We start from the raw sequence: 17334 nt of genomic DNA on the forward strand, positions 1-17334 counted from the left end.
AATCATCCCACCCTCTCCCTCTCCCTCTGAGTCCAAGCAATTTTCTTTCTTTCTTTTGGTTGCAGTAGTTTTTACATGTCTATTACTCTCTGAAGTCTTTTCATCTCATTGTCATCTCTTTTATGCTCAGATTTTTATTTAACCATAGGTTAAATTATCATTGCACTAAATAATTTAGCTAGAAATAAACTGCTTCTAAGTTAATGCTCTTTTTTCAAGTACTGCTACTCCATGGTAAGTATGGAAAACGTAGGTAAAATGTGACTCAGTGTCTTTGCCCCCTAAAGAAGATGGTGTATCTACCTTTGATGTAAGCACCAAATTAAGACTGCCGCAATGACACCCCACTCCAGTACTCTTGCCTGGGAAATCCCATGGACGGAGGAGCCTGGTAGGTTACAGTCCATGGGGCCGCTAAGAGTCGGACACGACTGAGCGACTTCACTTTCACCTTTCACTTTCATGCATTGGAGAAGGAAATGGCAACTCACTCCAGTGTTCTTGCCTGGAGAATCCCAGGGACGGCGGAGCCTGGTGGGCTGCCGTCTATGGGGTCGCACAGAGTCGGACATGACTGACGCGACTTGGCAGCAGCAGCATACCTTATGTTCTTAGGACAGTTCCTAATAGTTTTTCAGTTTTTGATTAGGATACAGGTATTACTTGTGTGCCCTACGACACAGAACCTTCAACAACCAGCAAACTTCGATCAGATAGACAAAGAGTAATAAAAACCAAAGAGAAATGTAGCGCCAAGAAGGCAGGAGTCCAGAAAGGTTAGTGGGAGGTATGTTTAACAGCCTGTGAGTGTGGTGGAAGTCTAAGGCTGACCAGGAAATCGCCGAACGACAGGTTCTCAGGACTCTGTGTTGGAGGTGATGGGAACCAAGTGAGCATGTGCGAAGGTGAACAACACTAGGCGGGTGGCACAAGGCCGAAGGGCAGGAGCTGTGGGGAGAGAAGAGCAGGTGGGCTAGAGCGGCAGGAGGTGAGAGCCGCCCCCCGCCCTGTTACCATAGGGACCGGGTCACCTGACCGGGCGCCGCGCGCCTGCGCGGGCGGAAGGCGGGGGCGGCGCGGTGACGCGCGGCGCGGGCGGTCCTCGGGAGCGCGCCGCCCTCCCCCCTTTGGGTTTCAGAAGTCCGAGCCAGTGACCGGCGGCGGAGAGCGGGTCTCAGCGGTCTCGGTGAGCAGCCCTGGGGGGGACCGGGGGACGCTCGCGCGGCGTCCCGGGCGCGGGGACGAGGAGCGGGAAACCTGGGGGACTCGGGGCCGCTGGGCGGAGGGCATTTCGGCAGTGGCCTTTCCTCAGTGGGCTCCGCTCCGCGCCCCTCGCGGCGCCCAGCCGGCCCGGGGGCGTAAGTTTGCGCGACGGCGCCCCTCTGCCCGCCCGCGGCCTTGCGGGATTCCGGGTCCCCGTCCGGAGAGAGGGGCGGGGAGGGAGCCTGAGGCCCGGCCGGGGACGATGCAGGCAGCCCCCCGTCCGCCGCGACTCTTTTTGTTCGTGTTGGGTGGGCCCGCGGCCGGTGCGGGGGCACCCTCCGGCTCTGGTCCCGGTGCCGCGATCCCTGTGTGCGGAGTCGCCCTCGGCGGCGGCGGCGGCCGCGTCCGAACGTCCGGAGTTGGAGGGAGGTGTTCGGCAGGCGCAGCCTTGACTTTCTGGAAGGGGGTGGGGAGGCTGCTCGCGGCGCTAGTTTGTGGAGAAGTTGGAGGAAAGGGAGAAGAGCTCCCGGCTGGGTGAGCGCGGCAGGAAATGTTCCTAGAGGGCTCGCCTTTCAGAGCCTTCCGAGCTTTTCCTTGCAGGATTTCCCTATAATCACGGGAAGGCGGAAACTTACACCTACGGAAAGTTTCCCCTTTCACCAAAACGGGCTTATTTCATCGTGGAGTCTTGTATGATGCCGATTTTAAAAAGAAATATCTAGGTTTATCTAGTCTGTGTTGTGTATGTGGTCCGCACACCCATTTACTGTTATTTTTAATATCATGTACATTTACTGTTATATTAAATATCGTGTGCACTTCCTAGGAAGTAGGTTTGGTTTACCAAACTCATAACATCCAGTGTTTCGAGGGAAAAAAGTCCTGGCTAAAAAGGAAAATTACAGGGAAGAAGAGCCACAGGCTGGTTAGCTGTATCTCAAATGTATATAAATGGTCAGTTTTAAGTTTGTCTGTTCCTTTTTTTCTGTTTTAGGTTGAGGGCAAACAGTAAAAATGTGTGTTTTCATTTGCTGTGTTACCAACTTAATTCTACAAACTTTTGTTCTTTAAATGGTATGTAAACATTATAAATCAGATTGTGCTACAGAATTAAAATAAGGGAATGTCTTTTAATAGGTTCAGGAAATAGTCATCCTGTTATAGTACATATTTAACTTTGGCAGCATTAATTTTTCGTTATGTTTGGGCATTTTAAGAAAGGATGTGAAAATCGTGACTAAAAGAGGAAGCATTTACTAATAGTCGGCGGTTGAACCTACTTTTCAATAAACAGTTCCCTAAATTGAGCATGACTCAACTATATTTTTTCCTGTTTTTGCCGGACTTAGGTACTTTTAGATAGCAAATGCCAAAAGTCTCTAAAAAGATTCCCACCCCTGCAACTGTTATATGTAGTAATAGATACAGTCACAATTATTAATGTTTCCAAGTGCTGCCAAGATTTTTTTTTGTGTATTTATTTAGTCTTTGAGGAAGTAATCAATTAACGTGACTCAACATTTAAGTAAAGAAAAACAGGGTACGTAGTGTGTACTGTTCCCTTCCTTCAAGGTCCTCTAGCCAGCCAAATTCTCTTACTGTAGGAAACAGCTGTTTTGCATTTCTTAGGTATCTTTATAGGGATATTTTATACCTTACAAATATATATTTTTCCCCTTCTGTTACTTCTCTTTTTTTAATTGCGGTAAAGGACACAACTTGGTGACTAAACAGCAGGCATCACAAGTGCATGTAACATTACCATCTTAACCATTTTAAAGTGTACAGTTCAGAGGTATTTAATATACTGACGTTGTCATGCAACCATCACCACTGTCCATTCCCTCAGCTCTTTTCATCTTGTTCTCATTAAACAGTAATGCCCCATTCTCTCCTCCTCCCAGCCCCTGGCAACCATTTTGGTACTTTGTGTCTCTTATGATTTTGACTAGTGCAGCAACCTCATGTAAGTGGGATCAGGGTGTTTTTCTTTTTTATATTTGGTTTATTTCACTTAGTGTAATGTTTTCAAAGTTCTTTCATGTTATATATTGCAGACTCTCCTTCCATTTTAAGGCAGGGTAAAATTCCGTTGTGTACGTGTGCGCGGGCATACATTTATACACACAGTTATACCACATTTTGCTATCCATTCATCTGTTGATGGACACTTGGGTTGCTTCCAAGGTTGAGCTAATTTGGGGGAATCTCCTATACTGTTTTTATAGCACCTGTGCCCAGGGGATGCAGTAGTAAAGAGTCTGCCTGCCAGTGCAGGAGACCTGGGTTCCATCCCTGGGTCGGAAGATCCCCTGGAGTAAGGAAGGGCAACCCACTCCAGTATTCTGGCCTGGAGAATCCCATGGACAGAGGAGCCTGGTGGGCTACAGTCCATGGGTTGCAAAGAGTCAGACACGACCAAGCAGCTGAACACGCACATGTGAACACACACCATTTTACATTCCCACAAACAGCAAATTAAGAGTTCTAAATTTTCCACATCCTCACCAAAACTTGTTTGGTTTTTTTGGGTAGTTGTCACTCTTGTGGATGTGAGATGTATCTCATAGTTTTGATTTGCATTTCTGTAATGATTAGTCCATGGGAAATAGACGGAGAAACAATGGAAACAGTGTCAGACTTTATTTTTGGGGCTCCAAAAATCACTGCAGATGGTGATTGCAGCCATGAAATTAAAAGACGCTTACTCCTTGGAAGAAAAGTTAGGACCAACCTAGACAGCATATTCAAAAGCAGAGACATTACTTTGCCGACTAAGGTCCGTCTAGTCAAGGCTGTGGTTTTTCCAGTAGTCATGGATGGATGTGAGAGTTGGACTGTGAAGAAAGCTGAGCGCCGAAGAACTGAAGCTTTTGAACTGTGGTGTTGGAGAAGACTCTTGAGAGTCCCTTGGACTTCAAGGAGATCCAACCAGTCCATTCTGAAGGAGATCAGCTCTGGGATTTCTTTTGAAGGAATGATGCTAAAGCTGAAACTCCAGTACTTTGGCCACCTCATGCGAAGAGTTGACTCATTGGAAAAGACTCTGATGCTGGGAGGGATTGGGGGCAGGAGGAGAAGGGGAAGACAGAGGATGAGATGGCTGGATGGCATCACTGACTCCGTGGACGTGAGTCTGAGTGAACTCTGGGAGTTGGTGATGGACAGGGAGGCCTGGCGTGCTGCGATTCATGGGGTTGCAAAGAGTTGGACACGACTGAGCGACTGAATTGAACTGAGCTGAATGATTAGTGATGTTGAGCATCCTTTCTTGTGATTGTTGCCTTTTCCTCTATATTCTTTGGAGGGATGATCATTCGTGTTCTTTGCCAATTTTGTTTTTGTTGTTTTAGGACTTCTCTAAATATTCTGGGTATTAGTCCCTTATCAGATATGATTTACAAATATTTTTACCCATTTGATGAGTTACCTTTTTATGCTATTGATAACATTCTTTGACACAAAAAGTTTTTGTTTTCATGAAGTCCAGTATGTCAGTTTTTTCTTTTGTGACCTGTTCCTTTGGTGTCACGTCCAAGAAATCATTTTCAAATTGAATGTCAGGAATGTTTTGTCCCATGTTTTCTTCTAAGAGTTTTATTGTTTTAGGTCTTAGGTGTAGATCTTTGATCCATTTTGAGTTTATATGTATGCACACACATATATATTTATATGGTGTTAGATAAGGGTCCATCATCATTCTTCTGTGTGTGGCTTTCCAGTTTTCCCAGTGCCATTTGTTGTAAAGATTGTTTTTTTTCCATTGAATGGTCTTTAGACCCTTGTCAGAGATCATTTGACCATGTATATGAGGGTTTATTTTAGGCTATCTCTTCCATTGGTCTGTGTTTGTCTTTGTACCAATACTATACCATTTTGAATACCATAGCTTTATAGTAAGTTTTGAAATCAGGACATGCAAGTTCTCCAGTTTTATTTCTACAATTGGTTTTAATTTCTTTCAGCAGTATTTTGTGGTTTCCATTGTACAAGTTTTTTACTTCCTTGATTAAATAAATTCCTAAGTAGTTTATTATTTTTGATGCTCTTGAAAATGGAATTGTCTCTTTTTTCCTGATTGTTCACTATTTATGTGTAGAATTGCAATTGATTTTTGTACCCTGACTATCCTGTTTCATTGGTGAATTTATTAGTTCTAAGGCTTTTTTATGGAGTTGTTAAGGTTTGCTAAACTCTAAGCATATAAGGTCATATCTGAAAATGTAGATAATTTTACTTTTTTTCAGAGAAGGAAATGGGAACCCACTCCAGTATCCTTGCCTGGAAAGTCTCATGGACACAGGAGCCTGGTGGGCTGCAGTCCATGGAGTCACGAAGAGTCGGGCACGACTGAGCGACTAACACTTAACACTTACTTCTTTTCTAATCTGGATATCTTTTATTTCTTTTTCTTACCTAATTGCTCTGGCTAGAACTTCCAGTACTATGTGTGGAAGAGTAGTGTTGAAAGTGGGCATTCTTGCCTTGTTCATGATCCCAGAGGAAAAATAATTAATCTTTCACCTTTGAGTATAACATTTGCTGAGGGTTTTGCATTATATGGCTTTTATTATGTGGCCCTTGCTTTCTTCTATGCCTGTTGTGTCTTTATCATAAAAGGTGCTGAATTTTGCCAAGTGCTTTTTATGTATCAATGAGATGATTGTGGTTTTTTCCCACTTCATTATCTTGATATGATGTATTGCTTTGAACAGTTCTTATATGTTGAACTAACTTTCTCTCCCGATAATGAATCCTATTTGTTAAGAAGTGTCTAATCCGTTTAATATGCTGTTAAGTTCTGTTTGTTAGTATTTTGTTGAGGATTGCATCAGTGTTCATATTGGTTTGTAGTTGTCTGGCTTTGGTATCAGGGTAATACTGTCCTCATAGAATGAAAGTGTTCCTTCTTCAACGGTTAGCAAAATTTTGAGGATTTATACCAGTCCTCTTTTATGTATTTAGTAGAATTCACCAAAGACGTCATCAGATCCAGGGTTTTTCTTTGTTGAGAGACTTGACTACTGATTCAGTCTCTTCACTAGTTACTGGGCCTATTCAGATTTTCTGCTTCCTTGTGATTCTTAGTAGGTTTTGTGTTTCTAAGAATTTGTCCATTTCGTCTAGGTTATTCAGTTTTTTAGTGTCCATTTGTTCATAGTGCACTCTTTATATAGTCTTTTATTTCTGTAGAAACAGTTCATTTTAACATATATATTTTTTTTTTCCTTAGTCCATTTAGCTAAAGGTTTGTCAATTTTGTTGATCTTTTTGTAGAACCAAATTTAGGTTTCAGTAATTTTAATTTATTTTTTCTGTTCTCTATTTCATTTATCTCTGTTCTCATCTCTGCTACTTAGTTCTGCTAGCTTTGGGTTTAGTTTGTGTTTTCTTTTCTGGTTGTTTATTCCCCCTTATTTTATCACAAATTTGAGCGTGCTTTACATACTGGCCTAAATAGGGTTGTATTTTTTCCAGTTAGTGATAATATTTTGGATCTCTTTCACTATCTTGTCTGTTTAGTACTTCCTCCTTTGTTTCAAGAATTTTGCTATTACAGTTGGTGCTTCAGTGAATAAAATTCTACATATGTTGCTTTTTGTATGTAGATATATTTATAGACTAAAACCTGAAGTGGTATTTGTGGGTTGGAGAGTATCTGCATTTACAGTTTTGGTAGATACTGCAAACTCACTCTTTATGGAAATTGTACTGCTTTATACTTTTACCAGTAATATATGTGTTTCTCAAAGCCTCATTACCAGAGAGCATTGTCAGACTTTGTATTTTTGTCTGTTCAGTGGGTGGGAAATGGGTAAAAAGGTTATTCTATTTAGAAGAGATGTCATATGACCATATTTCTCAATGGCTTATCATAACAATCTCCCTGGATATTTATTGAAAGAATTCCTAAATTCCTAAGCCCTTTCATAAAATCTGTGTCTGTATTTTTAACTAGTGCTCAAATACTTCTGATTTGGTGATTTGCCAGGTTTAGAAACATAGCTGTGGAAGACTTTGCATCAAACTGTGTTCCTTGATACCATCTGGAATCATCTGGAATGTATGATTGTATGATTCATTGTATGAATCAACTTGAACATAAGAACCCCAAAATCTTATTCTAAATTTTTGTAGCATTTAAAGATATATGTAGATGAAATGGCATTGTCTTTGAGGACAACTAATTGCTCATCAGATGTCTTCCATAAAGTTGAGAGATAACACATTTTATAAATACTCTTCCAGATTTCAGTCACATTTTTAATACAGCTTATTAGTGTGTTTAGTTCTTCCTACAGTTGGTTATCAAAACACATTACTGGTTTTAGATTTCATATCCATTTCTAATAGGTTCTAACATTACTGTCTGGTAACTTTTGTACCTGCGTTGTCAAAAAGCAATATTTTTTGTGGGGATGACAATTTATATTTGCAGAGAATTTTTGTGTGTGGAATTTTGTGGGGATGACCGTCTGTTTCTGTATTATCAGAGAATTTTCACTTATACTTTTATAAACACCAATTAAAATAGTCAGTGCAATAAAGTTTTAAAAATTTCTCTGCCTTGCTGTTGTAAGGCGCATGTGGAGAAAAAGTGAACCGGGCAGTCAGGCAAGAGAAGGAAATTTATTAGAGGGAAGACGAGAGGGTGACTGGCCTTTAAGGAAGTCCAGTGTCCTCCCTTTCTAATGGGGTCTTTCTTACACCCTGCCAATGAAAAATTCTCTGAAGGGATGGTTAATTTTTAGCCTGTAGCTGAGTCCTGTGATCATGTAGCTGGAGGTCTGGAATCCAGTGGTCTTGTAGACTTGAATAGGTAGGCGCCAATTCCTTTCTCCTTCCCTTATTCCTAAGAAAGAATAAAAGTCTTGAAGTAGAACTTCTGAGAAAAAAAATCTTAATTTTAAATTGTATTCATTGGACCTTGATACAGAGGGTTAACGGAGAAGGCAGTGGCACCCCACTCCAGTACTCTTGCCTGGAAAATCCCATGGATGGAGGAGCCTGGTGGGCTGCGGTCCATCGGGTCGCAAAGAGTCAGACATGACTGAGCGACTTCACTTTCACTTTCCACTTTTATCCATTGGAGAAGGAAATGGCAACTCACTCCAGTGTTCTTGCCTGGAGAATCCTAGGGATGGGGGAGCCTGGTGGGCTGCCGTCTGTGGGGTCACACAGAGTCAGACATGACTGAAGTGACTTAGCAGCAGCACAAGAGGGTTAAAGGGCAGATTTCTGGACTCTGTTTCAGTTTCTGGGTCTAGGACTCAATCTCTGTTCTTAACAAGATTTCCAGATTATCCTTATGGACTTAGAAATTGAAGATGATAGGGCTCACATGGGGTCTCATTGATGAGATGGCTCATTATGTCTACCTCGCAAACAAAGAATAAAATCACGGTGATCCAGGAGACTGACCAAATTGCCCAAATGGCGTCTGTTTTCTCACTGGCACCTATCTTCTCAAAGCTGTGAGACCACCAGATTCCAGACCTTCAGCTACGTGACTACAGGACTCAACTACAGGCTAACAACCATCCCTTCAGAGAATTTTTCATTGGTGGGGTATAAGAAGGACCCCATCAGAAAGGGAGGACGCTGGTTCTCCTTAAGAGCCATTCACCCTCTCTTTTTCCTCTAATGAATTTCCCTTTTATTGCCTGACTGCTCAGCTTGCTCTTTTTCTCTGCACTCGCCTTAAAGCAGACAAGATGTTTGAGGACCTTAAGCAGGTTTTTTACTATGGTAGTACTTTGGGCTACTTTTCTATAGAGCATTTCAATTGTTTCCTGTGCTGTGAGGTGATACCTCTTTGTGGTTTTGATTTGCATTTCCCTGATGGTGTTGAACACCTTTTCATATATCTGTTGGCTGTCCTTGTGAAAATGTCTGTCCAGCTCCTCTGCCCAGTTTTTAATTGGATTCAGTGTACAGGTCTTTCAGCTCCTTATTTAAATTGATACTTCTGTTTGATGCAATTGTAAGTGGAATTGTTATCTCAATTTCTCTTTCTGATAGTGTATTTTTAGTGTATAGAAATGCAACAGTTTTGTGTATTGATTTTGTATCTTGCAGCTTTACTGATTTTATTAGTTCTAATAGTTTTTTGGTGAATCTTAGGTTTTCTTCATATTCATAATATAAATAGTAACAGTTTTACTTCTTCCCTTCCTTTTGGAAGGGTGTCTTTTCTAACTGTTGCTTGCCTAGTTGTTCTGGCTAGGACGTCTAGTAGTGTATTGAGTAAAAGTGGCAAGGTGGGATTCTTCTCACTGCATTTTACAGCCCTCCCTCCCACCCCCCCCCCGCCCCCCCCCGTTTATGCTTTTGATGTCACAGTTTACATCCTTTTATCTGTGTTGCCCTTAACAAATGAGTGTAGTTATAGGTGTTTTTTGTGTGTGTGTCTTCAGTGGTTATTCTAGCTTTATAAGTAATTAGTCCACTATCTTTATAACTTTAAGCTATTCTGAATTTTCTATATTTACTTTTACCATTGGGATTTAAACTTTGTTTTCCTGTTACTAATTAGCATCTTTTTGTTTCAACTTAAATCTCTTTAAAATTTCTTTTGAGGCTGGTCTAGTGGTGATAAACTCCCTTATTTGCTTGTCTGGGAAATTCTTTACCTCACCTCCAAATCTGAAGGACTTTTCTGGGTGGAGTGTTCTTTCAGCTGTTAGTCCCTTCTGTCCTGGAGTTTCTGCTGATGAACTGCTTAGAGTCTTTAGGGGCTTCTCTTGTGCATAACAAGTTGTTCTCTTGTTAGTTTCTAAGATTCTTTCCTCGTCTTGACGTTTTAGTTATGACATGTCATGGTGTGGGTGTCTTCATCTCTTTTTGGAACTCCCTGAGCTTCTGGATCTGAATGTCTGTTTCCTTCCTCAAGTTAGGAAAACTTTCAGCCATTATTTCTTCAAATTTTTTTACCTCTTTTCCTTCCAAAACCCTTACGCTGCGAATGTTGGTGGCATGGTGGTGTCTCGTAAGTCCTCTCAGCTGTTTACATCCTTTCTTCTTTCTGCTGCTCTGACCTGCACTGCCCTGTCCACAGGTTTGTTTCTTCTCTTCTTCAGGTTCGTTTCTTCCTGCATTCTGCTTCCTCTAGTCTGCTGGTGAACCCTCTGTCATATTTTTTCAGTTTTCATATTTTTAGTTTTAAGATTTCTGCTTGCTTACATTTTCTGTATCTTTTGAAATTCTTTGTTCATATATTGTTCTCCTGAACTTAGCCTCTATTGTAACTTAAAACCGTATCGGGTAAATCGCTTGTGTGTACTAAGTCCCTTCAGTCATGTCTGACTCTGTGACCTCTGTCCATGGGATTCTCCAGGCAAGAATACTGGAGTGGGTTGCCATTCCCTCCTCCAGGGAATCTTCCTGACCCAGGGATCAAACCCGGGTTTCTTACGTCTCCTGCATTGGCAGGCAGGTTCTTTACCAGTAGTGCCATCTGGGAAGCCCAATTTTTTTAGTGAGGCTTTATCTTGGTCTTTTGTTTGGATTCTGTTATTTTGTTTCTTCATTTTTCTTGACACCCTTTGTTTACATAAAACAGGCACCCCATCTGATCTTGAATGACTAGTCTCATAGAGGAGATGAGCTTTCTCATTTAGCCCTGCACTTATACTTGTTGTATCTCATACCCTTTTAATTTTCCAAGCAGCCTACTTTATTGCCTTTGGCTCTCAGTAGCTGAGGCTGTGCCAGGGTCTGTCACTGGCCCAAAGGGGAGGATCCCAGTCAGCACCTAAATTCAGGTTGGTGCGAAGCCAGACCCAGGCCCTCAGGCAGTAGCTTTTAAAGTATACAAATGTTCCCTCTGCACTGAGCCTGGCAGGATAGCCCGTTACCTGTGTCTTTGTTTGCTCCAGTCCTGTTGAGCTGAGGAAGACAAGCCCTGCTGACTTCCAGAGCGAGGCTGTCCAGGGATGTTCCCTGTGGGTGGCAGACAACTGCCTTGGCACTGGGTCCTTTCTCAGAGACACTGGCTACCTCGGATGGGGCAGAAGGAGATGCAGAGATGGGGCCTGCTGGCCCTTCCAGTCTTTGGAGAGAATTATAGCCCCTGGGTGTATATTTAATTAGCAGCCCGCTTGCTCTTCAGGCCACAGCTATGAAGATCAGGTAACAGATCTCTTCTGGAGAGTCTGGGGTGTGTTCAGTCTGCTGTCTTTACACTGTGCCCTGGAGAGAGCCTGTGAAGAACTGTTTTCTCAGGAGGCCAGCTGATGGAGCACCAACTTGAAATGGGTTTCACAGTTAGACCATCACACGGTTGCACCTGGGTGCAGCCAGGACCAACTGAAAGCCCTGTTGTCCTCCTCATAGACACAGCCCACTCTTGGCTTGTCAGTGATGGGGCACTCAGTTAGGGTCTCCCTGGATACCTGAAGCTGCCTTTGGGGTGAGTGTGTCGTGTGGGTTCCGTCCCTTCCGGGTATCCATCATGACAGCCGCTCTCCAGCCCGGTTGCCTGCTCCTCATCCATAGGAGCACTTGCAGTCCTGTGGGACCCGTGAACGGACGTCTTGCCACCAGAGCCTGGCTCTCGGGATGTCCCTGGTGGCAGCTGCAAAAACCGGGGCACCTAATGTGTTGTGCTGTTTTTTTTTTTTTTTTTTTAAGATAAATGGTTCTGCAATCCTGAAATTTCATCATCCTAAGATTTCTTAAAAAACAACTTAAGACTAAACAAGTAGACAAGTATTGTTTTAACTTTTAAATGATCGCAAAGTTTAAAAAATTTTATTTTTATTTATTTGGCTGTGCTGGGTCTTAGTTGCAGCACTCAGAATGTTTTAGTTGCTGCTTGTGGAATCTAGTGTCCTGACCAGGCATTGAACCCAGGCTGCCTGCATGGGAAGTCAAAGGGGAGACCAGTTATAGTGGGTGATTTGAGGGAAGGAGTGAGTCAGTAACTCAGAAAATGATGAGTACTGCCATTTTAGGCGATGCCAAATAGATGACTTTACCAGCGTGTTTCCTACTTCAAGAATCAAAGCATTGCAGCTAGAAAGATGATCACAGATAAACCGCTATGGTATTTGAGTCCTTGAGGTGTTTGGTCTGTGTGCATATTTAAAGGAAGTTACTGCAACATTGCCCTGAGGAGGTAGAGGTCAGAAATCTTGATGCTGAGGCAGAATCGTCAAGTATTTTTTGTCTTTAGATGTTCTGGAAAAACCCTGAGACTGTTCCAAGCATTGAGAAGGTTCTTCAGTTCAGTTGCTCAGTTGTGTCTGACTCTTTGCGACCCCATGAATCACAGCATGCCAGGCCTCCCTGTCCATCACCAACTCCCAGAGTTCACTCAGACTCACATCCATTGAGTCAGTGATGCCATCCAGCCATCTCATCCTCTGTCTTCCCCTTCTCCTCCTGCCCCCAATCCCTCCCAGCATCAAATTCTTTTCCAATGAGTCAACTCTTCGCATGAGGTGGCCAAAGTACTGGAGTTTCAGCTTTAGCATCATTCCTTCAGAGGAAATCCCAGGACTGATATCCTTCAGAATGGACTGGTTGGATCTCCTTGCACTCCAAGGGACTCTCAAGAGCCTTCTCCAACACCACAGTTCAAAAGCTTCAATTCTTTGGCGCTCAGCCTTCTTCACAGTCCAACTCTCACATCCATCCATGACTACTGGAAAAACCATAGCCTTGACTAGATGGACCTTTGTTGGCAAAGTAATGTCTCTGCTTTTGAATATGCTATCTAGGTTGGTCATAGCTTTCCTTCCAAGGAGTAAGCGTCTTTTAATTTCATGGCTGCAGTCACCATCTGCAGTGATTTTGGAACCCCCCAAAATAAAGTCTGACAGTTTCCACTGTTTCCCTTCTATTTGCCATGAAGTGATGGGACTGGATGCCATGATCTTCATTTTTTGAATGTTGAGCTGTAAGCCAACTTATTCACTCTCATCAAGAGGCTTTTTAGTTCCTCTTCACTTTCTGCCATAAAGGTGGTGTCATCTGCATATCTGAAGTTATTGATATTTCTTCCGGCAATCTTGATTCCAGCTTGTGTTTCTTCCAGTCCAGCGTTTCTCATGATGTACTCTGCATATAAGTTAAATAAGCAGGGTGACAATATACAGCCTTGATGTACTCCTTTTCCTATTTGGAACCAGTCTTAGAATCCAAGTTGGGGGCCAGTGCTTTAGAAGACTGTCTTGAGAGTCCCTTGGACAGCAAGAAGATCAAACCAGTCAATCCTAAAGGAAATCAACACTCAGTATTCATTGGAAGGGCTGATGCTGAAGCTCCAGTACTTTGGCCACCTGATGTGAAGAGCCAGCTCATTGGAAAAGACCTTGATGCTGGGAAAGATTGAAGGCAGGAGAAGAGGACGACAGAAGATGAGATGGTTGGATGGCATCACCGATTCAATGGACATGAGTTTGAGCAAGCTCTGGGAGATGGTGAATTACAGGGAAGCCTGGGGTGCTGTAGTCCATGGGGTCGCAAAGAGTTGGACACGACGAACTATGACAGTGGGATGCACAGGGGTACAGAGGCCTTGAACACAGCACGGAGAGATTCAAAGCGGCTGCAGAAAGCACAGGGTGGGCCAGATCTGGGCTGGGGTCAGTGAGGAGCACCAGTTCTTCCAGGAGTTAGACTAGTGAAGCCATGTTGTCACAGCGAGGAATGTTGTGATGGCTGGAATAGATGCAGAGGAATGTGCCTGCTGATGCCTGGAGCAGTGAGAGCTTAGCTCCCCTCCTCCTGGTTCCCCAGGCAGCTGAAGGGAAGGCCTGGACCCAGACTCCTTTCTTCACTTGGTACAGTGTAGTGTTTATCTGATAGAGTCCTAAGTGAGAGTGAAGTGAGAATTTTGACACTGATGTAATGCAGGTATTTTCAGAATCCTCTTAAATCTCATTAGTGGTCATTCTGAAATTCCAACCATAATTGAAAGGATATACAGTAGCTTTGTGGTTCTTCACAGAGGTCTGAGTGTTTTTCACACTTCGCATTAGGTCAAAGGTTTAAATACACCATACAAGTGATTCAGAGAAATAATGCAAGAATTTATTGTTCTCATGGAAAGCTGTTAATAGTATTGTTCAAAATAGTGGACTTGTTGGGAATTCCCTGCTGGCCTGGTGGTTGGGATCCTGGATATTCATGGCCGTGGCCCAGGTGCAGTCCCTGGTTGGGGAACTGAGATCCTATAAGCTGCATAGCAAAAAAAAAAAAACCCCAATGAAGGAGTATACTTATAAGACAGTTATTTTGCTCTCCCTTATTTTGATGATATTGTCTAAAATATTTAATAAACATTTGTTTTTTGTCAGAAGAAGGCATTGTGTTAGACAAATGTGGTCCTTGATCTCAAGTAGCCAGAGTTAAACATAAAAATAGCTATACTGAAAGGCAGAGGGTAACTGCTGAACTGAGAGAAATGTCAGACTTAGGTCATCAAAGGTGACCTCACAGAAGAGGCTCTTGACTAAGACTGTGATGGAAAAGCCCTGGAAGGACATTCCAGGGAGAAGACAAAGCTTTTACAAAGATACCGAGGCACAGAAGCACGTGACCAGGGTGGGAAGTGGAGTGTGGGACTGGAACATTTTAATGCTTGGAATGAAATTGGATGAGATGAGACCACAAAAATCGTTTCAGGTAAAATGATTGAGGAATCCTTTGTATTTTATCAGAATAGTGAGATTTAAGGTCAGCTTACTTAAACTGACTACTTAAAGAGTGTAAGTTGGGGTGATACTTGCTGCTTTTTTTAAAGATGCTGTATCTTTTCTAGGCTTGACTGTGTGTGTTGATGGGAGGGGGAGTAATGAGTGACCTCCGAGCTGTTCAAACGTCAGTTAATATTTGAAGAAAAGCTTCTATGGGGAAAAAAATGTTAGAAAACTACTCTTGAGTTTTAAACCATTCATCCAGTTCATTTTTCATGGGGGAAAAAAAAAATGGGATCTTGTAGGTGACCAGTGGCAGAATCAAGAATAGAACTAACGCCTGGATTGCTAGTTAACATTAGTTTCAGTAAATTTAGAATGATTTTGTTTATGATGTTGATACAATGGTTGAAAGTGTCAATAAAATGTGATTAAGAAAACTTCTAGAGAACTGATCTTTGGAGACAAAAAAGATAACTGTTTTGTTTTCCTGGATTAATAGAGTTAAGACATATTTGATTGTGCTTTTTTAAGAATTTGCATTTTATTCACAAACCGAGGCCCTATTCTCCTCTTCAAAACTGTATCATGCTACTTCTCTTCAGCGTTTTATTAGAGGTTCTATTCCAGGGCGGCTAGGCAAGAAAAAGGAATACATAGGCAAAGGATTTAAATAGATGTTTCTTCAGAGAAGATATACAGATTGGCCATCTAGGTTCATGAAAGATGCTCAGTATCCTTAGTTATTAGTTAAGGAATTAGGAATCAAATCTACAATGAAGTGCTGCTGCACATCCACCCAGATGGCTGTAATTGGAAAGAACGACAATAGCAAGTGTGTATGAGCCTTTTTATATAAAGGGACTTGAGCATCCAAAGAGTTTCGTGTATGCAGGGGAGACTCTTAGAACCAGTGCCCTGCAGAAACTGAGGGACAACGGTATTGTATTGGCCAAGTTAAGGGAAAATTGGAACCCTAACACGTGTTGGTGGGAATGTAAAATAGTGCAGTCACTTCAGAAACCAGTTCCTCAAAAAGTTAAATACAGAGTCACCATATAACCTAGCAGTTCTACTCTTAGCTGTGTATGAAGACAGTTGAACATTATGTGTTTATATAAAAACTGGGGTGTAAATGCTTATTAGCATTATTAGCAGCAATATTCATAAGTTAGAAAGTGAACAGTCACCCAAAACATCATCGACTGAGTGGATCCCAGAAGTGAATGGGGAAGGGCATGGGGAGTGCTGTTGGTGCCCCTGTACTGGGAGCCTGCTAAGCAGTGCTGGGGACTGTCGCTGCTGCTCCCTGCAGTGGCCTGGCTGGAGGAGGACACTGGAAGCTGGGAGAAAGCACCCTTTCTCCTCACTGTACCTCCAGCTTCCCCGTTGACAAAGCTTAGCATCTTCCCAGCTGGAGAAGAGCAGCATTTAAAGGGCCTGTCTCCCTCTTCACAGAGCAGCCAATTGTGGGTGGGTTTTCATTGGGAGGCAGTTAAGAGTATCAGCCCCTATACCAATTTAGAATATGTTCTGTTTTGTTGGGCTTCAAGGACGTATTCATTTCAAAATACTTAAACAAAGTTTTGGAGTATATATGCCTGTAATACTTTGAGACTTTTGTTTTAAATCACTACAAAAAGCAATTCACGGTCACTAAAAGTCACTGAACAATATGTTTATAAAAATTCCTTTCCCTTTTATTCCTCGTCTATTTCATTCACATCTCCTATGGTGTGTATTATTTTATATATATACTTACATAATGTGTGTGTATATATATATTTTTTGTAATAATGAGGTTTTGTACATAGATAACATGTATCAGCTGTTGCAGATTTTTGTTAGAAGGATATAATTCTCGCTCAGTTGCTAAGCCCTTGTTTGTGTAAACTAGATGAGCCACATAATTGTTCTTTGATTTTCTAAACTATAGAAATGAAGGGATTTTTTATTCAGGGAAGTTTAACATTTGTAATGAATGTAGCTCGAGAGAAAGGTAGTTGGCAACCATCAGTCAGCAATTTTTAGTATAGCTAGATGGTCGTATTGTTTTGCAATTTAAATCTTGTGGTAAACGACTTACACACGTTTATGTGTATGCTGCTGGCTCCATGTACTCTTTAAATTTCAATGAACTTAATCATAGACATTTGTTGTTGTTGTTTTTTTTCTTTAGAAAAATCCTGCAAAAATGTCTCTGTACCCATCTCTTGAAGACCTGAAGGTAGACAAGGTGATTAAGGTATGTTTTAAACACTTTTTTCCTTCCATCTCCTCTGCCATACATTCTGCTTGTAGGTGAAGTGAAGCGAGAAACTTAAATAGCAGATGTATTTGTTCAACTTTACACTGTATAAACTCAGTTTTTCTAACTAGAACGTTAGAAAACTAGAGATTTCTTCATTTCACTGTGAATTAATGGGCGCGAGATATTTTTTCTTTGAAATGGGACTTTAACACGCTTCGGAAATAACTTGGTTTCATG

The 17334-nt window shown here is 42.1% G+C and overlaps 1 protein-coding gene across 2 annotated transcripts in view; it reads left to right on the plus strand.

Annotated features, from left to right (window-relative positions):
- Positions 1-1116: 1116 nt before the first annotated feature.
- The window catches only part of SDCBP (syndecan binding protein), a 32387-nt gene continuing 16169 nt past the window's right edge, over positions 1117-17334 (plus strand). For both annotated transcript variants that reach the window (XM_052651535.1, XM_052651536.1), the window contains exons 1-2: positions 1117-1186; positions 17026-17091. In XM_052651535.1, the coding sequence (XP_052507495.1) occupies positions 17041-17091 (51 nt within the window). In that variant the 5' untranslated portion in view covers positions 1117-1186; positions 17026-17040. The remainder of the gene's footprint in view (positions 1187-17025; positions 17092-17334) is intronic.

Source organism: Budorcas taxicolor, chromosome 14, assembly GCF_023091745.1.
Source record: "Budorcas taxicolor isolate Tak-1 chromosome 14, Takin1.1, whole genome shotgun sequence".
Lineage (NCBI taxonomy): Eukaryota > Metazoa > Chordata > Mammalia > Artiodactyla > Bovidae > Budorcas > Budorcas taxicolor.